This window comes from Cuculus canorus, chromosome 2, assembly GCF_017976375.1.
Source record: "Cuculus canorus isolate bCucCan1 chromosome 2, bCucCan1.pri, whole genome shotgun sequence".
NCBI lineage: Eukaryota > Metazoa > Chordata > Aves > Cuculiformes > Cuculidae > Cuculus > Cuculus canorus.
In genome coordinates, this window is record NC_071402.1 from 136,680,267 (window position 1) to 136,701,933 (window position 21,667).

At 38.6% G+C, this 21,667-nt stretch overlaps 1 protein-coding gene across 3 annotated transcripts in view; it reads right to left on the minus strand.

The window, feature by feature from the left end:
* CDK14 (cyclin dependent kinase 14) overlaps positions 1-21,667 on the minus strand; it is a 318,721-nt gene that overhangs the window by 94,673 nt on the left and 202,381 nt on the right. For all 3 annotated transcript variants that reach the window (XM_054059028.1, XM_054059029.1, XM_054059027.1), the window contains one exon: positions 12,145-12,208. In XM_054059028.1, the coding sequence (XP_053915003.1) occupies positions 12,145-12,208 (64 nt within the window). The remainder of the gene's footprint in view (positions 1-12,144; positions 12,209-21,667) is intronic.

A 21,667-nucleotide genomic window follows, 5' to 3' on the forward strand; every position in this document is an offset into this window, starting at 1 on the left:
GATAGTATGACTCAAACTTACAAGAGAGAGCAACATTACAATTCAAATTGTACCTGTTGTTTACTAAAGTCAGCTTCTGCTCTCCAGAGGAAAATTCTGAGATTCAGTAACATCAGTAGCCCAGTTGCATCAGCCTTAGCAGGACCTGAGCTCATCCCTGAATTTAATTTTACTAATGTGCATTAAAAACACCTATGCAAGCAGATACTTACCCATAAAAAACTGGAAGAAAATAAAGACTTTCTATACTTTATAAGTGAATAGTCCAGTCATAGGACTGTCCATTCATTTACAACAAAGGACTGAAAAATAATATGCAGGTAGACAGAGCTGCATAACAACAATCCCAAGACACACACGGGAGTTCAGCTAATAAAGTGCAGATTTGCACATCAATCTATTTAGGCGACAAAAAAGTGCTGTGTGGAAAGAGAACCAAACTGACTCGAGTCACTGCTGAAAAGCTAACCTAGACCTGGGGAAAGAAACATTTTTATTTTACCTGTCATTCTGCAATACGTTTGGTCAGATACTGAGCTGGTTCAAACTGGCACAGCATCACTGAAGAGCTACATCATCTACTTAAAACACTTCAGAAATATTGTATGCAACATATTTTCTTGACTGTACTGTCAGAGGTTCCCTCTAATTAATGTAAGCTATTTTTACTGTGGGAGGAAAACAGAGAGTCAACTACTTGGCCAAATTGCTTTAAGGTCTTAAAGTCCAATGATCTGTTTCAGTTCTGCAAGAAACTGACTATTGCTTTGCTATCAGATGAGTGTTTACTAGACAAGTGACACACTGGAACTAGTTACATAAATGCTGTTACAAGAGACACGCATAAGCAACATGAATAAGCTTCTCAAAGGGATCGTCCTTTACTCAGCCTACTGCTCTGCTCTAAACCTCTCTTTAATAAGCACCTTATTCACCATATTCACCATATATTTAGGAAAAAGTAGAAGGAAAACATGGAGAAGTTGAAACCTCCTCTATAGAGAGGCAAATTTTAGTCTTGAGTCCTTAATTTCAAATTCCCTTTATATGCTGTGTGACTGCAGACCACGCTTTTCCTAACCACCAATATCAACTCTTTCCCCTCTACTCCAAGCAGACTACAGTCTCCTCGCTTTAAGTTCTCTATAAGGAATGAAACCACATATTGATAAAATATAGCTCACATTTTTCTACATAATTTTGTGGTTATGCCTCCAACTGAAGTCTTGTTACAGTATAACTAGATGGGACTGTGGTAATTATACCCAGCCTTGTCTATGTGTCAGCTCTCAGTACTTTCCTGAACTAATCCTTCTTCAGAGAATAAAACTCACAGTAACAAAACCAGCTGATTTTGATTTCAAAGATGCCAGAATAGAGAAGCTACAACAATCTTGTCTTCGAGTCTCTCTCCAAGGTGATCCAGATTTTTAAGTACCGAACTGTGAAACCACAATATAACATACCTACAGTAAACACCGACCTAGCAGTCGCAACACAGACAAAAAAAGAGGTAACCTCCTAGCTTTTATCTGTTCTTGCATCCCATTAATCAGAAAATTGGAATTCAGTCTCACAGTTACATCCCCAAGCTTTCTTCTGAATTACTTTTCAGTGTGAACTACTCTCACAAGTCTGTATGAATGCATCTGTCCTTTATTGCTAGATGGATTGAATACAACCAAATCTAAAGCTATACATATGTGTTTCTCGCCAATCACATGAAATTACATTTTATATTTTCAAGCATATAGCTTTGCTATTGTTTTTCAGATGTTTTCATTGATTTAATCATAAAAATAAATAACATCAGTTGGTAGATCCTGACTGTATGCAAGATCCTAGAAGTTCTGCACAATTACTATCAATGCTCCCCCAAGAAGTCTTACATTATGAAGGGCAGCAGCACAGGCAGTACAAATCTTAGTCCAACCTTGTGAAAGAAATCCCATGGAGCGAAAACTTAATACACCTCCCTCAGAACTCAAAGGTGAACAGGCACATGTGAGAATTTCATGCAGATACTCACATCATCATCCACCCACACAACCAATCCTCTAGCACATGTAAGCCATTGTCAAGAATATGACGCAGACTGTCTTGCTGAGGCAGCTGCTCATTCTCATCAATGAGATAAAAGAAACCTAAAAAACTATATGTTTACCGATCAAGATTTGATCTGACATGTATTCTGAATTTTTGTAGTTCAAATTGTGAGTATATATAATAGAGTTCAGATATTTTCAGTTTGTTATTATTAGTGGTGCTTATTTTGAATAAAATCACTGGTAGACTGAAACCGTAAAGTTATCTGAAACTTAAAGTAAAAAGTGTGATTTTTAATTTCCTTTAAGCAAACACTTAAATATTTGCAAATATTTTTGGAACAAATTCAGAAACAAAATTTGATCCTCCACATTTTTATCTGTCATGGTTTAGTCCCAGCTGGCAAATAAGTACCACGCAGTCACTTGCTCACTCCTTCCCCTCCATGTGGTGGGATGGGGAGGAAAATCTGAAAGAAAAAGGTAAAACTCTTGGGTTGGGACAAAGACAGTTTAATACAACAGCAAAGAAAGAGAAAAATGGCAACAAGAATAAAACAATATACAAAGTGAGCAATGCACAGTGCAATTGTTCGCCACCCAGAAACCAATGCCCAGCCAGTTCCAGAGCAGAGATCCCCCACCCGCTGCTCAACTCCCTCAGTATATGCGCTGAGCATGACACCACACGGTACTGAATACCCCCTTGGCAACTCTGGGTCACCTGTTCCGGCTGTGTCTCCTCCCAGCTTTATGTGCACTCCCCATTAAACTTCTTGTTGGCAGGCAATATGAGAAGACAAAGAAAATTGGCTTTATCGCACTCGAACTCAGGACATTATCCCAAATATACAGTCATCATCCTCAGTGGCAACCATCTTTATCTCACTGATAAAGACCTGACTTTTTACATGGGTGCAGTATTTCACTAGCCAAACATGACTTTTCATTATGTGAAACAAAAGAAGGAAGAAGATATTTCAGTTTTTGTTTAAATCCCACAGCAACTGTAAGTTTTTACCATTTGCTTCCTGGAAGGCCATATTAGCCAAACGTTGATCAATTAAGTGTCATGTTCATAATGAAATGCTGTGTAAAGGACTGCATAAATAAGAGCAAACATAGAGTACTCATAGTCCTTACTGGGAGAGGTACCATTTTAATTATATTCCTGCAGCATATAATTTAATCTGAAGATTTCAAAAGACCACAGAAAAGGAGTAAGCTAACATTGCATCTAAACCTTCAAAAGCCCAGCCTGAGAGCCACAATTCACTGTTCTGCTGGGACACTAAACACAATCCACTGAGATGGTGGGTACTGCAGTTACACAAATGTTCTTCTGGCAGTCAGTGGATTTGAGTTGCTCTTTGCTTCAGACCTTTCAGTTTATACAATGCCTCATATGCCAAGCAAGCTTTTACAACTGTGCCCCATAAACACTAGCATCCATTAAGCTTCTTGGCATAACAACAGCAAAATGGAAACAGAAGTGAGCAATCAGAAGAGAGGGAAGATAGTTCTTAAGATATCTGATTTGACAAACCTCATGCATCAAAACCTTAAAACAATTGCTCCAAATTTGTATCCAGCTTGAAGGCTTCGGGGGGAAAAAAGCCTGTGCCAGAAAGCTCATCCAGTACACCCAGCTGTATTAAGTGGTCTTAGAAATTACAGTATTTCTATTTCTTATTTCCTTTAGACAATTGCTTTACAGCAAAATGGTTATATATGCATACTTACTTGTGTGTCCACACGCATACCTACATGCTCTCCATTGCAAACATCATCATCTGTCTGATAAACACACTCCATGTGACAGCCCTGCATCAAGGGCAGGTTCAAACAGAAGCAAATTTCAGCAGAACTCACTAGTGAGCTTATTAGCAGACCACCAAAAGAACTACTGGTCTGCTGTGAGAATTGAAAAAACAAGCACTTGCATTTTAAGTAACATAAAACAAGATGAGTGTTTTTTCTCTTTTATCAGTCAGAAAAACACATGAACTATTATAATTTTGCCATATTTGCCTTGAAAGGACCTACAATAGGCAAGAAAAGCTACATAAGGAATTAGAAGCAGACTACATTTTATTTTTAGCTCTTTTTTTGCACTATTGATAATCAGCTTCTAGTCTAAACCAAAGAACTTAAGATGCAGTTTGACTTCAAGGCATTTTTTACGTTGTTAATCAAAATATACCAGCTAATATGCATTCCTTGATTAATGTCCTTCTCTATTTAAAGTGAATGTGATTAGCTTAAATGCAAATGTTTAAACATCACCATAATTAATATTTGAAAAGTCTAATGCATGATTTTTTAAATAGGGTTTTCTTTATATTTAAAGTCTAAAGTGACTAACACTTTATTGTGATATGAAAGACTCATATGCTATTTTTATTAAATATTCAATCCTAAATATATTTAAATTATATATTAATATATATATAATATTAAATTATGTTAGCTAAAGATATAAAGACAAGCAAAGATGCTGACAAGCATATTTTTAAGCACTATTTGCAGCACTAATGTGCAATTAGAGTTTTTAACAAAGTTCAATCACAACTGGAGTTCTATCAAATCATGAGTTAAGTTTCGCTTTTTTGTATGCCAAACGTCTTGAGAAAAATTACTTTAACTCCCCACTCCCCATCTCTGTCCCTTTCTCCTCTCCTCCTTTTCAATAACACCTTCTTTAGCAGAGCACAGGCTGTGTAAAGATGAAAGACAGATGCTGTTTTCAGAAAACCCTACTAAGCATTAGTAGAAAATGTCATTTTAATTGCCAGCATTGTCTAAAGCACTGGAGTTTTATATTAAATGGTTCCATCTTTCAGCAGTGCTCACTCTGGCTCCCTTGCCTATATATAGTAGTCACTTCAATTTTTCAGTTCCAAGGAATTTTGTTTAAAGTACGGTGAAAACATTGACAAATCCGCTTCCCTTGGGTTGTGGATACCAGAGACCTGAGAAAACATCAGATATTAACATTTTGCTGAAATTAAAGTACAGAGGGGAAAAAACCCTGACATTATAGCTCCTTTACAGATCCCTCTCTCCTTTCTTCAAGTAATCAAATTCCTGAAGACTACACCTACACCAGTAATGTAAATGACCTCAGGACTGTTGTCTGGCTGAGACCTCATCACCATCCTGTGTCTGTACCACTGCAGCGCACTTCCACCTCCATCCTCAAAAACAGTAGGTGGGAATTCCTTCTTCTTACGGGGAGCTGACCCTAGACTACAGTAACCCTCAAACCATGCCAAGGAATTAATTGCCGGAAGTGCTAGTTATCATAAGCTAAGGCCCTGTCAGACGCTGCTCTAACAGTTTAACAACAGAGAGTCCCACACCACCTAGAAACATTTCCTGGCATCAACCTAGACATAAACAAACAAGATATTGACTCAGCACGCAATGAATCGTTGACAGGCTTCAGTGAAACTCTATAGGAAAAACTGTTAGGGAAGCTTGAAAAGCCATATGTCCTCATATAGAGTATTTCCATGTGTTTGTGCCAAAGGAGTTTAGTCTCTCAGCCCAGCTCTTCTCTAAATGAACATTTAATCCTTTGAAAAAACTTGGCTAACGATCACCTATTAAGATAGAGGTAGGCAGATCATATTTCTAACCCAAATCTATATTTATTGATCACCTGGGAAGCAGAGTTTGTGACTCAGAACACCAGCTCTGCAGTGGTTTTGTCAGTCACAGACTTGGGAGTTCATAAATAAATTCATGAACTATCTTTCAGTGTCTAGCAGACTCCGTGCTATGCAGTATTTCCTATGAATGCTGTTTTCTCGCTCTAGTTTCTTTTTGTCTTCCACTTTCTTCTTAAGGAGATTCTCTTTCTCTTAACTCTTTTCACCCTGACTTTAGGGATTCTCTTTTAAAAATCAATGCTCAATAGATGATCCATTGTCTCAAAGAGGCATCATTTCAGGTTTATTTGTTTATATTATATCTGATTATCTGTTCAACACAGTGAAGTTCAGGCTCCTACATCAACAGCCCAAGAATAAATATTTAACTTACTTTCACCTAGAAAGAGTATTGTAAGGAAACTAATGAAGCACTACAAAGCACTCTCACATTTTCTCCACCTTTCTAACAAGTTACTACTTCTCCTTGACTGTTACCATCTCTTCATGGTCACTTTATCTTCCATTGTGACCAAATCTTACCTTTTCCCATTCTGCTCACTGACAGTACCTTCTGATAAATCTCTGTTTAACTTCTTAGGATGGAGGTTATGCAGCATCAGTCCCAAAGACTAACTGAGAATGCAGGAAAAGTGAAAACTTGACTTAAGTGTATATGCTGATTAAAAGGCTTATCTTACTCAACTAGATAGACAGGACTCTGCATCCTGGAGAAACGGCTGGAGAAGAAAAGAAAATAAGACTCTAGATGAAGGAAAATGGGATATTTAATGACTATAGAATGAATAATACACAAAAATCAGGAAGACTCAGACACAAGACTGGTACGGAAGCAGCTTGTTTTGGAATACTGCTTCATCTCCAGTCATGCAGAAGAGACACAGCAGCTGCCTACTTTCATTCTTGGAGACACTAGTCCAGTGATAAGATGAGTGGTTGGATCTGTTTTAGTGCAGCAAATCTTATATTTCTTAAAGTATTGTAACAAAAGAACAAATAGTGAAAACGTTCTCCAAGTCACGTGTCAGAGGGCCATGTCCATCATTTACAATGTCTCTATCCAATAACCTGTAACATGGGGCTTCTAAGCTGAATGAAACCTCAAGATTTTATTGAAATAGCAACTAACACTTTTTCACAATTTCATCAAATTGGCTTCATATTTGAGGGCAGATAATTTATTTTCACAGGGATCCTGAATAGCTGACTCTCTTTGGTGATGCCCGAGTACAGGAAGAGCCACTTGAGATTGCAGCAGTCGTAACAGCTTCAAAGTGAAACCCAAAGGTAACCCGAAGTTACTGAAATACTTCTGAAGTACCCACGATTTTCAAATTCATTATTCAGATTATCCTTATTAATGTACTAAGCAGGACATGCGTGCATGTATGTCTGTGTGCGCAGGTGCAAACACAAACTGAGAGGACCGAGGCTGAGGCACAGAGAAAGCTCAAATATCAGGCTAATTTTTAGTTTTAAATATCTCCCATGTTACCGACAGTATCTGTAAGATAGGAAGCAATCAAAGATCTCAAAGCAGGCAGATAAAATACAAATTGTTTTCTAACTTTTTAAATGGCAAAACAAATCATGACCATTTTATTTTCACAATTACAGGCTATTAAAATCACTGAGGTGAGGAGTTTAGATGATGCAGAGCCACCCACAGCTAGCCTTAGGAACACATTTCTTATTCAGTCTCAGAAATGTTCCTGCATATTAAGATGTCACAGATCACCACTGCTTAGTTGCTTTCCATAATAATCAGACCCTTGGCCACTCTAGTGCAGAAGAGACTAACGCCAGGTTTTCAGACATGTTCCTCCTAGTAAACTGTGAGTAGCTCCCTGCAGCACAGGACTGTACCCTATCAAATCACAGCATGAAAATTAAGTTATATAACTCTGTATGCAAACAAGAAATACAATGAAATTTTGTGTCTACTCTCAATAATCTTCCCAACTCCACAGGCATTTAATGTTCCCAGCATTTTTTTAACTATAGTAACTATTTACCACTGATACTTTCTGTTCAAATTCTGTTGTTTTATGCTTGCACAACTCAGTTTACAGTATCAAAACCCTGCCTGAGTGGAGGTTGATATCCTCATCACCAGTGTCCTCGGCACTTCTCAATTTATCAAACTTACTGTTTGCAGCTATCAGTCTTAAAACTCACAAAGACATGGAAAGCATAGGAGTTACTTAACACCATGTCATCTGCATTTAAATGTGGTAATTTCACAAATCTTAAAAAATAACAGAATTAGTTCAGATTTGGCAAGACTTGTCAGGTTCCCTCCTACATTCTTCTGCTAAGGAAATGAAAAGACTAAGTCATCTTAAATATATTATTAATGCACTAATGCATGCTCCAAAGAAGGCAGTAGAGAAAGAAAAGTCTTTCAGTCCTATACACTGAGGAAATTTTCTCTAGAATGTAACAATGATTTCAGACCAATAGGGAGGAGAGCACGGCTGGCTGAGCATCTGTGGAAGGGGACAATGCAGCCTTGCCATAGCCAGAAACCTTCTGTGCATAGAATGGCATGAAGGAAAGCGTCTTTCAAAGAAGCAACAGAGAACCTGATATCCATAACCAAATAGCTCCAATGACCCTAACAGCATGAGCAAATAGTGTCATTCTAGCCCATCTCATAGGTCAGAGCACTTTGTGCAGAGCATGCTTTAGATGCTAGTAGACCAGTATGATCCCAGAGGTGATGTGGTTTGCTGCTCTAATCATTCCACACTTTATCAGCATCAAGTCCAGTTACTCAGTTTTGGGGTACATAAGCCAAGTTTTGGTTGTCCAGTTAGATTATGTAATTTCTAAAATCAGCAAATAAGGAACCATAAGAAAAAAAAAAATATCCTTTTACGAAGGCCATGAAGGATAGAAGGTGGTACAAAGGTATTGCAGAACACAGTACGTGTACAGAAGAGGGTTTTTTTCTCAGAGTGTTCTCAGACCTCCACAAGGTACGAGAATTAAGGAGCTCAGTGCTCCTGTATTAATGGGCCTATAAAGAGTAAATAATTGCCAGCATGAACAGTAATTACTGACCTGCAAATCTACATAATTCATAGATTTGGAAAGGATCTGAGAGAACAATGACCACACCTTGCAGAAAATGTAAAAATACCAAGTGACCATTTTCTGTCTTGGAGGTATCTTTCCTTCCTGTCACCATTCTGAATTTGTATAAATATTGTGTATTCATAAAAATCCATAGTATGCGATGGAGAAAATAAAAGTAACCCTAACACAATGTCTGTATAAAAGCTAGATTTAATGAACTTCCTATTGTGGATTTATTTCCTGATGTTCTTCTGCGGTAATAAACCCACATCCTTTAATACACTTGGAAGCCAAACAGAAAAATGAGACCAGGAAATTTCTTGGCTGCCATCTACTGTTCAAAACTTTTCTGTATCACACAGAAGAATAAAACCAAGAACAAATCCAAAGAGCACTCACTGATATCTCCAGGATATCTCTTTCTCTTCACTGTTCTTGGATAAAAACAATGTCTTTGGACCGCTGTTAAAAATCACTGTATTTCTGTAAGGATTCTCAGTATATGCTCACCTTTTAATCAATACCAAAAATGAGAACCACAAAAACTTTTAAACTTAATGACACACTGATTTAGGGAAGAACACTGTAGTATTCTTAGTATTTCAGTGAAAAATTGTACTTTAATGTTAAAGTCCTACTAACTCACTAGAGAGCACTAGAGAGTGACTTCACTATACAGCACTAAGATAGCACTAGGACAGTGACTGACAAGCAATGTGCAAGAAAGCTGCATGCTATCCCTTTTCTCAAGGTTTTGTGTTACTATCAGAGTAAGTCCTACAGTATGTTTCTCTATCTCTTATTTTGAGAGCTGCCCAGACCTCTTTGTCCTTTTCAATTCCACTGCCACATCTCCTGCTTCTTTGCTGCCCCAAAGAAGCCACTATAATCCTGCACATCTGACAGATAAGATGGGCTGGAATGAAAAGGGAATCTTCTTCTTTATGTCCAACATACAACATGACTCGGAAATTAGGTTTAAATTACATACAATGCCGTGTTGTGGGAGTTTATGAGAAAAGTTGACAGAACTATCATCTTCAGCAAAGGAGAACCAGGAGTTTACTGAGAGTCTTTAGACCTGCAAGGACAAAAATATGTGAACTTGTGTTCTTGGGTGAACTGTGTCACTCACGTCCAGACTTTAGTCATAAACTAAATACTCATCCTAGTAAAATATACTGAGAGGCAATTAAGTGCTTCATCTGAAAGCATCTAGTAACCTTTTCTTTACCATCCAGTCCAGACCCACTCACAGCAGGTCCAACAAGTTCTGGCTGCTCAGGTCCTGTCTTGTCAGGTTTTGAACAGGATGGAGACGTCAAACCTCCCTGGACAATCAGTCCCAGTATTTCACCACCTCCACCAGTCAACATGTCTCCTACTCACTCACTTGTTTGGCATATTTAAAAATCACTACTTCTAAGATCGCCATGCAAAAGTTCATAAAACTATATATGTATTACATATATATATATACACACACACACATACACACATACAGAATCACAGAATCACAAGGTTGGAAAGGACCCATTGGATCATCGAGTCCAACCATTCCTAACACTCCCTAAACCATGTCCCTAAGTACTTCATCCACCCGTTCCTTAAACACCTCCAGGGAAGGCGACTCGACCACCTCCCTGGGCAGCCTGTTCCAGTACCCAATGACTCTTACTGTGAAGAATTTTTTTCTGATATCCAACCTGAACCTCCCCTGACGGAGCTTCAGGCCATTCCCTCTAGTCCTGTCCCCTGTCACTCGGGAGAAGAGGCCAGCTCCCTCCTCTCCACAACCTCCTTTCAGGTAGTTGTAGAGAGTAATAAGGTCTCCCCTCAGCCTCCTCTTCTCCAGGCTAAACAACCCCAGCTCTCTCAGCCGCTCCTCATAAGACTTGTTCTCCAGCCCCCTCACCAGCTTTGTTGCTCTTCTCTGGACACGCTCCAGAGCCTCAACATCCTTCTTGTGGTGAGGGGCCCAGAACTGAACACAGTACTCGAGATGCGGTCTCACCAGTGCTGAGTACAGAGGGAGAATAACCTCCCTGGACCTGCTGGTGACCCCATTTCTGATACAAGCCAAGATGCCGTTGGCCTTCTTGGCCACCTGGGCACACTGCTGGCTCATGTTCAGTCGGCTGTCAACCAGCACCCCCAGGTCCTTCTCTTCTGTGCAGCTCTCCAGCCATTCTTCCCCCAGTCTGTAGCGCTGCATAGGGTTGTTGTGCCCCAAGTGCAGGACCCGGCATTTGGCCTTGTTAAACCTCATCCCATTGGTCTCGGCCCAGCAGTCCAGCCTGTTCAGATCCCTTTGCAGAGCCTCCCTACCCTCCAGCAGGTCGACACTTCCTCCCAGCTTAGTGTCATCTGCAAACTTGCTAAGGGTGCACTCGATGCCTTCATCCAGGTCATTGATAAAGACATTGAACAGAGCTGGACCCAGTACTGAGCCCTGAGGAACTCCACTTGTGACTGGCCTCCAGCTAGAGTTAACTCCATTGACCACCACTCTCTGGGCCCGGCCATCCAACCAGTTTTCAACCCAGGAGAGTGTGCGCCTGTCCAGGCCAGAGGCTGACAGTTTCTGCAGCAGAATGCTGTGAGAAACTGTGTCAAAGGCTTTACTGAAGTCCAAGAAGACTACATCCACAGCCTTTCCCTCATCCAGTAGTTGAGTGATTTTGTCATAGAAGGTGATCAGGTTAGTTTGGCAAGATCTGCCTTTTGTAAACCCATGTTGACTGGGCCTGATCACCCATTATATATAGCATAATGAAGCAGACCAAGTACCTCTAGTCTCTGGGGAACAAACTGCTCCCTCTCACACAAAGGTATCAGATGGTAAAACAATTTTTCAAGAATGATTGTAGACTATGACAATTTTATGACAATTTCAAGTACAACACCCATTAAAAAAATTGAAACTTTGTACAAAGGTACTAAGAGACAATTTGGTAGTAACTTCAGCTTTCACAAAGTCTTTTCTCTACTCTTTAGTTTTCTTTAGTATTCCTCAAAGCTCAGGGTGGTCTGTGGAAAAGCAATGTTGATCAGGAATTAGCCTATCAGCAATCTGAAAGGTATGACACTCAGTGGCTACAGAATGCAAGCAGAAGAGGGATCATGCTGTAATTAATAGAAGAAAATGCAAAAGAAAGCAAAGACATTAAACAAAAGGAAAACCACCCACCCCGAGCACAATAAAAAGTAAGCAGCTAGGAAAAGTACATTATGGTTCCTGCACCATGTATCACGTCATTTTGAAGCTTGTGGGTGGGGATGTAATTATCCATGTCCTTTACTTCCAGGAAGAGAACTTCGATGAACTTGGTACTTTGACCTACCTGGTTTGAAATGGGGTAAAGAGTGGACTCCAGGCCATGTATCTTCATTTGGTGTTCCAAGTACCTATGCACAACAAGAAAAGAAAACAAAACAAGAACCCACACATTACTTTAATGGAAATGACTTAAGTCAAAGCATTGCATAAACCCACTCCTCACTGTAAGCTCAATGTACTTTAAAATCTAAAATTTAATCAGGTTTAATTTCAGGAGGGGACAAGGGGAGAAAGATGGTAAAAAAGTTAAATTATTACCATGGGTTTGAGGTACCAGTGCAGTCAGTAACACACGTAATGGTGCTGTGTTCCTGTCAGGTTGCCTATTTAACCAACTCACGTTAAAGCTACTTTCCACTGACAAGTGTCGAGCTACCTGCATATCTCAGAGTGATGGTATGACAGAGGCTAGTTATTTTAGCTCAAAAATAAATTCAGTCCCTGTAAATTTAAATAAGATGAACAGATAGCTAATTGATGCTAGAAGATTTGCACAGATGGTAAAGCAGATAACCAAGAACACTGTATGAACAAGAACGTACAATTAATAGTTGTCATTTCAAGTGGATGCAGTACACATAAAAATAGTAAATTCTTAGGAAATGCAGACTTCATTGATTTATGCACTGTGCTTGCTTTCTGTTCACTTCAACTGTCCTCCTTCTTGTAGTGCAAGTCATACCAACTTTCAGGAAGAAAGTATTTAACACTTCTCACATGCATCTTGTATTCTCCGCTGACACAAAAAGTTCACCCTCCACATCTTCAGCACAAATAAATTTAGAGAACTGCTATAATTATTTCTCCCAAACCTGTTTTTGCTTCATGAAACAACTGTCAATGCTTGCTTTAAGTGAAGCAGAGGAACACGTAAAGCAGCAGCTCTACAAATTGATTTCTGAATGAGCTGTGGAATTTGGTATTTCACTAGTGAGATCTTCCTTCTTACAAACTGACACCCAGTTTCTAACATGAATGCCAGAAACTATTTTCAATACTTGTTATAAGCTCAGGCCCTGGAATAAAAAGCTGATATGCTAAAGTGAAAGCATTTTGCACAAGTCTGGTGCTTGTTTCACACTGTCATAAATGTATAAATGTCAGTCCTGCCCCGACCAGCACGGCAGATCTTCTGAAAAAAGTATTTTAGACTTCTTTATCTTGAGGCCACTTACACCAGCACAAAACAAGCACAAAGTTAATGTGAAAATATTTGGTCCAAGTATGCAAAGGTTTGTGACACTTCAGGGCAGCCTACAAGACATCTATTCCCAATTATCTGGAGCTGAAGGGATTTCTTTCTAAATTGTATCTGCAATATCTATATGCATTAAGACCATTAAAGGAAGGACCACTCTAGAATATTTATTGTACTTCTTAAGCGACGTAAACATTCGTTCCTGTCAATATATTCAAGGTTAAAAAAATTCTCAGAAGCAAGACCAGGGAGCTAAAAACCAAAACCATTATCTTCAACTCTCCCAGAAATTTATTTCATAAAATTTAGAAACTGCCTTAAAAACTTGAAGCAAAAGTAAGTGACTTCTTAAATAGATACAATTCTTACCTAAAGGTGTGCTTTATGACTCTAGGGCCTCAAGTTTGTTAAGTAATTTGTATTACTGAAGTGTCTCTTTGTCTAAGAGTATTAATGCAATCACCTTTTTCACTATCAATACAATAAGCAAATAGTCCATTTAGTATGACCAGAAGGAGGTGAAAGCAGAGCATCAAGGTGTCACAGGAACAAAGATGACAGTATCGGTGCCACTAGACAGCATATGTTCATGTGGTTATTTGGATATGCAAATTCACTGAATTTATTTGTAAATATTGTTTGTAGGATGTTGCTTTCAGTCCATGTGAAAGACATTCTAATTAGGATTTGAATAAGATAAACCTGGCCCTGCAACCTTGATTCATCACAACACTCATATTCATTTAATTATTCCTATTAGGGAGAGCACAATTCTCTGATTAATTAAGAAGTAGTAGTAGTTAGGAGACACCACTGACGCTACGTCATGATTAAATCAATTTGCAAGTAACTTTCACTTGTCTTCTGTACTATCACGCTCCTGGTGCCAAACGCCACCCAGGCCAGCAGAGGGAGCCCGTGGATTAAGAACAGAGAATCTTTCTCCCTCAGTTTAAATTAAGAAATCTGGTCCTCAGTTTTGCAACCACTCTTACCAAATCAAAGGAATGTTCTTCCATGAAACATTATGAATATGAGAAAATTAGCCACATCCTCCTAAATGTAGCATCTTTTATTTTAGATAAGACCCAGGCAGCTAAGGCCCTGTACAGATGAATATTAAAACCAGCTAACAAAACCAGCTAAATCTGAAACCTCCAGTGCAAGGCAGAATGTTTATTAGACCAATTAAATGTAGAACTTGGAGCTAAGAAATGGATTATTCTGATTTTCAAAGTAACATCAGGTCCAGTAACAGAGGGCTTGATGGGAGATCACTTTCATAATGACTCTTATGACTTGTGACTTTTTTTCACTGGTTTTCCAATCTATTTCTTTAGTATTAATAGTATTCCAGCACATCTGCTGCTACAGTGTTTAAGAGCCAGCCACAAACAAGTTCTGTGCATTGGAGTACTCAAACCACCTACAATATTTATACCTTCTATCAAGGACAGCAGTCGGGCTAAAAGCAGCTAAGTTTTCTATCAACTAAATGCCTACCATTTTTGAGATATGGGCACCTGGTAGTTCAAGCAAGGATCCAGACACTGTATTTTAATGCACTGTACAAACACCATAAAGATTATCCTTCTTTCACACATTTTTTAACCTGCACAACACAGAAATTCACAATATGTGACTATTAATCAAGAAACAAAGAGAAGGCAGCAGTGAATCAACTGTGGTTTTGGATAAGATGAAACAGTCACTTTCCACAGGTATGTCAACATAAACAGATTTGTAGACATCACCTTGCAAGTGATGCTACTAAGTAGCAATCAATCCCATTTTGATGAGGTGGGATTAGGCTGCCCAAAGCAATTAGTTTTGACACCTGCTATAAACAAAGCAAAGCGGAGTTCACACATATTACCGCAGTGGAGAAGCAGCTGTCTTTTTTATGGCTTACAAATGAGAATTAAGGGACCAACATGGAAAAAGAAAACAGAGGAAGAAGAGAGAACCCAACAACTTTCTGGCTTTACTCCAAAACAACGTCCCTTTGCAGATAAGACAGATTGTCCAAACAAAACCACTAGCAACATCTTAGCACCTAACTCATTACATGAGGGGCCCGGCTGCAGCAAACCACTGGTTGCCCAGCTAGTGCTGAAGAGCACGTCTAACCATACAGCAATCACTGGAAATGGAAGATACAGTAGATACAGCAGCCAGGACAACAAGTGAACACCAGGAGCTGTTATTTTATGGGCCATCTCCTAGCCCTAACTATCCTCCTTTCATGGTATACCACTTCTGACCCCGAGCATGCCACCAGTTGTTCTCCCTTCTACATTTTAACACTTTTTCTTTCCATTTTGTGTTCCACAACATGAAAATAACTACTATTGTCATGGCAATCAACTCCCAACTCAGTATTGGAAACAAGCTTTTATATACTATTGAGAGTACTTTGAAGAAAATAAGACTAACTTGTTTGTTTTCTTTACTGATGATTTGCTTCTCAGTGAGGTAAACATCCAACTTGCATAGTCTGATATCCTATTTTTTTAATTGAACTATTAACTCAAGAATAATCTACAATTCACAGATTTAGAATCGATTTAATGTTTTCCAGGGGCTGAGATGGCTACAGTTTCTGGGAGGTAAACTCCAAAATCTACTGGGGTTTTACTCTTCCACACTACATACAATTGTAACAGAAAATACTCTTTTATTCCCTAATAAATGAGATAAAATTACCTCCTCATTTGAAACTTGCTGTTCAAAACCAGGATCAGATTCTAATCTAATTTGCAGGGTAAGAGATGTATTTATATGAAAATAACAGATTTGGAAAGCATCAGGGTACTGAGGCCCAAATACCCTTACTGACTTTTGATTTTGATATTGCTATGGTTTGGTAGAAAGTTATGAAAACAGAACCTGCTGTTCTAATCTCCATATACAAGCACAATATAGAAAGATTTCTGAGGAAATGCAACAAAAATGCATTAAGGTCTATTGTGTTGCGTTAATTTGTTAATGTAAGAAAAAAAAGTTGTTTGCTTTTTGTGTCTGATTTTATAAAGATTCATCACTCCCCCAATTAGCGCGCTCCCTGGTGTTCTTGGGAGTCATTATTTTATGGTAAGCATTATGCCACTCTATCAACACAATTAGTCATCTTGTCCTGTATTCTGCTTCAAATGCAAGAGCATTCCCTATTACTACACGTAACAATTTGTGGGTAACAATTTGTCCGAAGAAGTTATTTGAATCTTTTCTGAGAAGAGCAGCAGTGCAAATCTTTCTGATCAGCTCTTTACCAAGTGCTGGCGTAATTAATAAAGAACAAGCATATCCATTTGCACTACAGCTTTTGAATATAAAAAGCTGTATATTACTGAAATAATGCTTTAACCCTTGTTATATCTGACAATCCTCAAGAAAGGCAGTGGTCTGGACTTCAACAAGACAAAGAACATGCAGCTTGTGGTATTATTCAGGGTTTTGTAGCAAGAGAGCAGAATGAAAAAGAAGATCAGCATGCAAATGAGCTGCCTTTCCTTAGACAACATTTATGGAAATCAGGCTAAGCGATTTGCTGAATTTTTGGTTTTTTCACATTAGGTCAAGTTGATGAATAAACAAAGTTTAGTCAAAAAGATGTCAGGAGAGGCAATCTCCCCTCTTCCCCCCCGCTTTATTCACAAAGATGTTTTTGTTGAAAAACACCACAGAATTTTAACTAGAAAACTTACAAGATATATGTAAAAATGTTGGTTTATTTTTCCTTTCAAGGATCATCAAGATTTCTGTTCCAGTCTCCCAATTTGCTGCATAAAACATACTGAATTTAGTGAGTCCTTGGCTGTAAGAGAGAGTAAGTACTGCACAGCCATCAGTAATCTCCCTCTTTTGAGTGAGATTTGGAAGTTTCAGATATACTGTTTTTCAACAAAAATTTCCGATATTCTCCCAAAACATTTCTAATTAAGCTTTCGACTTAGTAAAAAACCTAGGAGTCATTTTCTTTTTTGTTAGAAGTAATACAATACATTTGGGTATTGAGAAGCAGTGCAAGTTCCAGGGTTTTGCTATGGCAGTTCTATCAGAGGGGAGCCCCTCTCAATGTGGAATGTCTCATCTGGTCTGGAAGAGGAGAAGCTTATGTTATCGCTCTTTCTTACAGTCTGTTCTGGTGCTAAGCAATTTGCCTGGATGATCCAACTATGGCTGCATTCCTCTCCCAAGGATTTGCTGTTAGGTAGTCTTAACCACATTTTCCACAATTAGGGAAAGTGGTGTATTACCACCTCGTTAAGTCCAAGCACATAAAGTATGTGTAGTAGTGAAGACTAAATGAGGAACTTCATCCTTCTGCTTTGTGTTTGTTCTTAGTGTAATGGGTTAAAAAAAGTCAGCAACTATTTGTGTATTATGCATGCTGACTCAGAGTCTGCTGACTGACAAGTGCAGGGAGGCTTCCTTTGACTCTCTGCTGGACATGACGGATGACAAGCTGAGTGTCAAGTTTAATATCCAAATGATGGAGACAGAAATGGAATTGCCTAAATACTAGTCATTTCTTCATATCAGGATGAAGCTACTTAGCAGCTCCATTTCCTTAAGTTAAAATAAATCTATCCATTTGTGTAATGCACTTAGGTGTTTGTTAGATAAGAGGCTGAATGCGTTTTAACTTTAGGAAGGTTGTGAGTGTTCCGCAATGCCTAGCTGCATTGAAAAAGTCACCCTATTTTTTTGCTATAGAAATGTCTGTCAGCAAAGATGGCAACAATACATTTATTTAGATTTATGAAAAATAAATACCACATTCCTATTCATTGTCCTTGAGATTTAAAACATTCATTAAGCGAATGGCAAAAATTACACAGTTCCTAAACCAGGAATTCACATCAATTCAAATTTAAAACAACTGAAATGAGACTGTATGATCAAGGCAGTCCCATCTCACATGGAAAACACTAAAGGCCTTGTTCAGAGCCTGAAAACCGTGTTTCATTAAAAATGTTTTTTCTTATATAGAAAACTCTTTCTGTACTGTCTTTGGTCAAATGTCACAAAAACATCCCCTCATTATTCCCATACAAGTAAGAAAGAAAATACCAGCCAAATAGAGATGCAACACATTACACATACAGAAAATGAAGTAATATACCTTGTATGATTCCTTTTCAGAACAAAGCATCAAACACGAGCCTGAAATTCTTTACAGACAAAAATCAGACATCCAAATTCTTGTTTTTAACTCTATGTATAGAACAGGTTGTAATTTTTGCTTATGCCCTGTAAAAGTAACAAAGTCATTTAAAAAGAAGCAAAACTTTCAGTGGTGATATGTGGTAGATGGGAAAAGAAATTCACCACCGCTGTTTCAAATGCACAACAGTAATGTAAAGCAGAATATGTTTGATGTGATCTGCATTCATTCAGGACATTAAATCAGAATTACAGATTTAAGAGAAAATGAGGCTGGTTAGAAAGCAAGCTGCTTGCAGTATATATTTTGCAAGTTATTTTGTGAATGGTAGAAGCACTGTTTTAACAAAAAAAAAAAAAAAAAAAGGCAAGAAGCAAGGTATGAAATTTTTTCAAGAGCTCCAAGAAATCACCAACCCCATAAATTTGTTTCTGCTGTATAGAAACAGTTGCCATTAATGAAAAAACAGAAGTTATAGAGGCTCATTCTCTAAGGTGAAAAAAGTAAGTACAGAATGAGGTTCACCCCTAGCAAAAGGCTGGCTCTTTCAGCCATTAAGTAGAATATTGTCATTCCATTATACAGGGATAATAAAACCTTTTGCTTTGAGCATAAAGAGTGATTTATGATGAAGCTGGCTTCAAAAACATTTAGGTAATGTGCCAGTATTGATGAGGAAAGCAAAACATGAAACAAGCATCAACATTCCCACAAAATTTAAAAAAACAACAGAAAAAATTAGTTCAACAAAAATATTTGTGTGTTAGCTTTGTCAAAGATGAAAAATGAGGTCCTTGAAACAGTGAAGGACCCAGCTGTTCTTAACATCCTTTCCCCATAGAGGCAAAATACAAAGAAGTCTCACCAGGAAAACTTTTTAATATGTGATTTTTCCAACCTTACTTGGTGTATATAAATGATATTTGAGTAGCTGCCGGCATCAAAAAGTTAAATTTATCCCAACACTGTTTCCACGCTCTGTGGCACAAGTAAACAAACTCATCGTTCTCTTCCTACCCAGGGCAACCAACAGGTACCTTTCTGAGCGACCCTGGCAGAGACACCATTGCAATTGTGCTAACATGAGGAAGATGACAGAGACTAAAGAGTTCAGAAACACATTTGTCCACCTTCACAGAGCCTGGCTCTACCTACCCTCTCTGCATGAGCTGGGCATGACAGCTGGGAGGAGGAGGCGAAGGAGGAACAGAGAAGGCATCACCACAGATTCAGCACTGCAAACTATCAGGACAGCACTAAATGAAATCCTTGTCCTTACAACAAATTGCTACCAAGGTGTCACATGCCTGTTTCCTTAACTGCTCAGTCAGGGGAGAGTTTTGTTTATTCAAAAAAGGAGCTACTAAATACATACTACACTTTGAATCACAGAAACAGTTCTGTCAATGAGGCGACATTTAGAAACTAATTCTGTCCATAATTCAAATTAAAGTGGAGAGAGAGAGAGAGAGAGAGCGCAAAACCAGAGTAATTTAGTCTAAATTCCACAATATAATTAAGTAAGTGTAAAACAGCTTGTACTGGGCTTAGCAACCTCTTCCTACAGGTGATTTCTAGAACATTTTTGTGAATGAGATGAATAATAAAAACACTAAGAAAACAGGCTTGGCAAACTTATTTTGAAAATGGAGTCTACGCTGTAGAGAGCGGATCTGAAATCAGCAGCAAAAGAATAAAAGGGGAACTCCTGACAGAGACTGCAGTTTCCCTCAAACCAGTGTAGCCATGTGGCAACTTATCCAATCTACAAGTTTATTAAAAAGTGTACCACATGCTAAAAGGAGACAATGTTTAGCTCCAGAGCCAAGAGAGGGCTCCTCTGTAAGCAATAGTGCATGCTGAAGCAGCAGAACAGTGGACTCATCCCTCCAACTTTCCCAGCCACCTGTGCTGAGAAGTCTCCGTCCATCAACGAACAATTCCACCAACAGAATAAAAAATACTGACATTCAACTAGACTTAGTGTCTCCAATATCTGCTTTGGAGCTGCAGAAACTATAATACCCCTCAACAGGATGAAACTGATCCTTATTAAGAAGGGAAAAGAATTTGTAAGCTTTTGTAGACCTTGAAGCTGTAGACATTGAAGCTAGGAACAGAAAAAGACTGGGATGAAAACTCATGCAGAGGACTACAGCTGACTTCAACAGATTTCTCTCCCTTTCTTCCAAGGACGCAAGTTTACTTTTCTGGCATTGCCAGAGCTTGTAAGCTCTCAAATAAAGTTAAGAGAGGAGACAATTTCAGCAAGGAAGATCTTGGTGTTAATAAATGTGAAAAAGCAGCTGCTGCTGATTTCTGTGCTGGAAGATCTCTTCCTCAGCATTTGGAAACAAACAGAATGGTTTTCTTCACTGTTAGGGAGAAGACAGACAGCAATTTTCTGGAAGGATCCCTTGGCTCACACAAGCTTTTTCATGTATCCTTCAAAATCCGGTCTGATTTACTCTGTACAGAAAGTTATGTAACTCTGTGTGTCAGATTTCCTATCCTGTTTGTGTTGTAAATAACTCACTCACAAAGTCCTCTCCTGAACATGCTCCTTAAAGATTTATTTGAAGCTTTTTAACTGACTTTCTTCTTTAAACCAAAAGAGGAAGGGGAAAAAAAAAGCCACAAACCTGTGGGAGGCTTTTATGAAATGTACTTCCACAAGCCCTGCTGTGCTGGCTCAGCAGCTGGCTCATTTGAATTCCAGGTATGCACTACACAGGGTTTTTTTGGAAACACTGGCTTATCTGAAAAGCAATACTACTTTTGGATCATAAAGCTGGCTTCATGGTCTTTTTGAAGACCATAATACCACCTCATTTAACGCATATGAATTCCTACCAAATGTCACAGTGTCGAATCTCATTGGCACGGGCAAAGTTACAACACTGCATCAGAATACTTAAGGGCTTAAGGCTGCCATTCAGCTAGAGAGCTCATTTAAATAATTAACAGAACAAATTTATGCATCTTCCTATGAATCATCATAAAAACAGCAAGAAAAACATTTGTTATTTAAAATAAAATTACATTTCTTCACTATACCATCATTTAACTACAGCTATTTGAACAAATCAGCACATCTGGGATGACATCCATTCCCAATAAGGATCAGAACGTCACCAGAATCTGACCCAATGTTTTTCA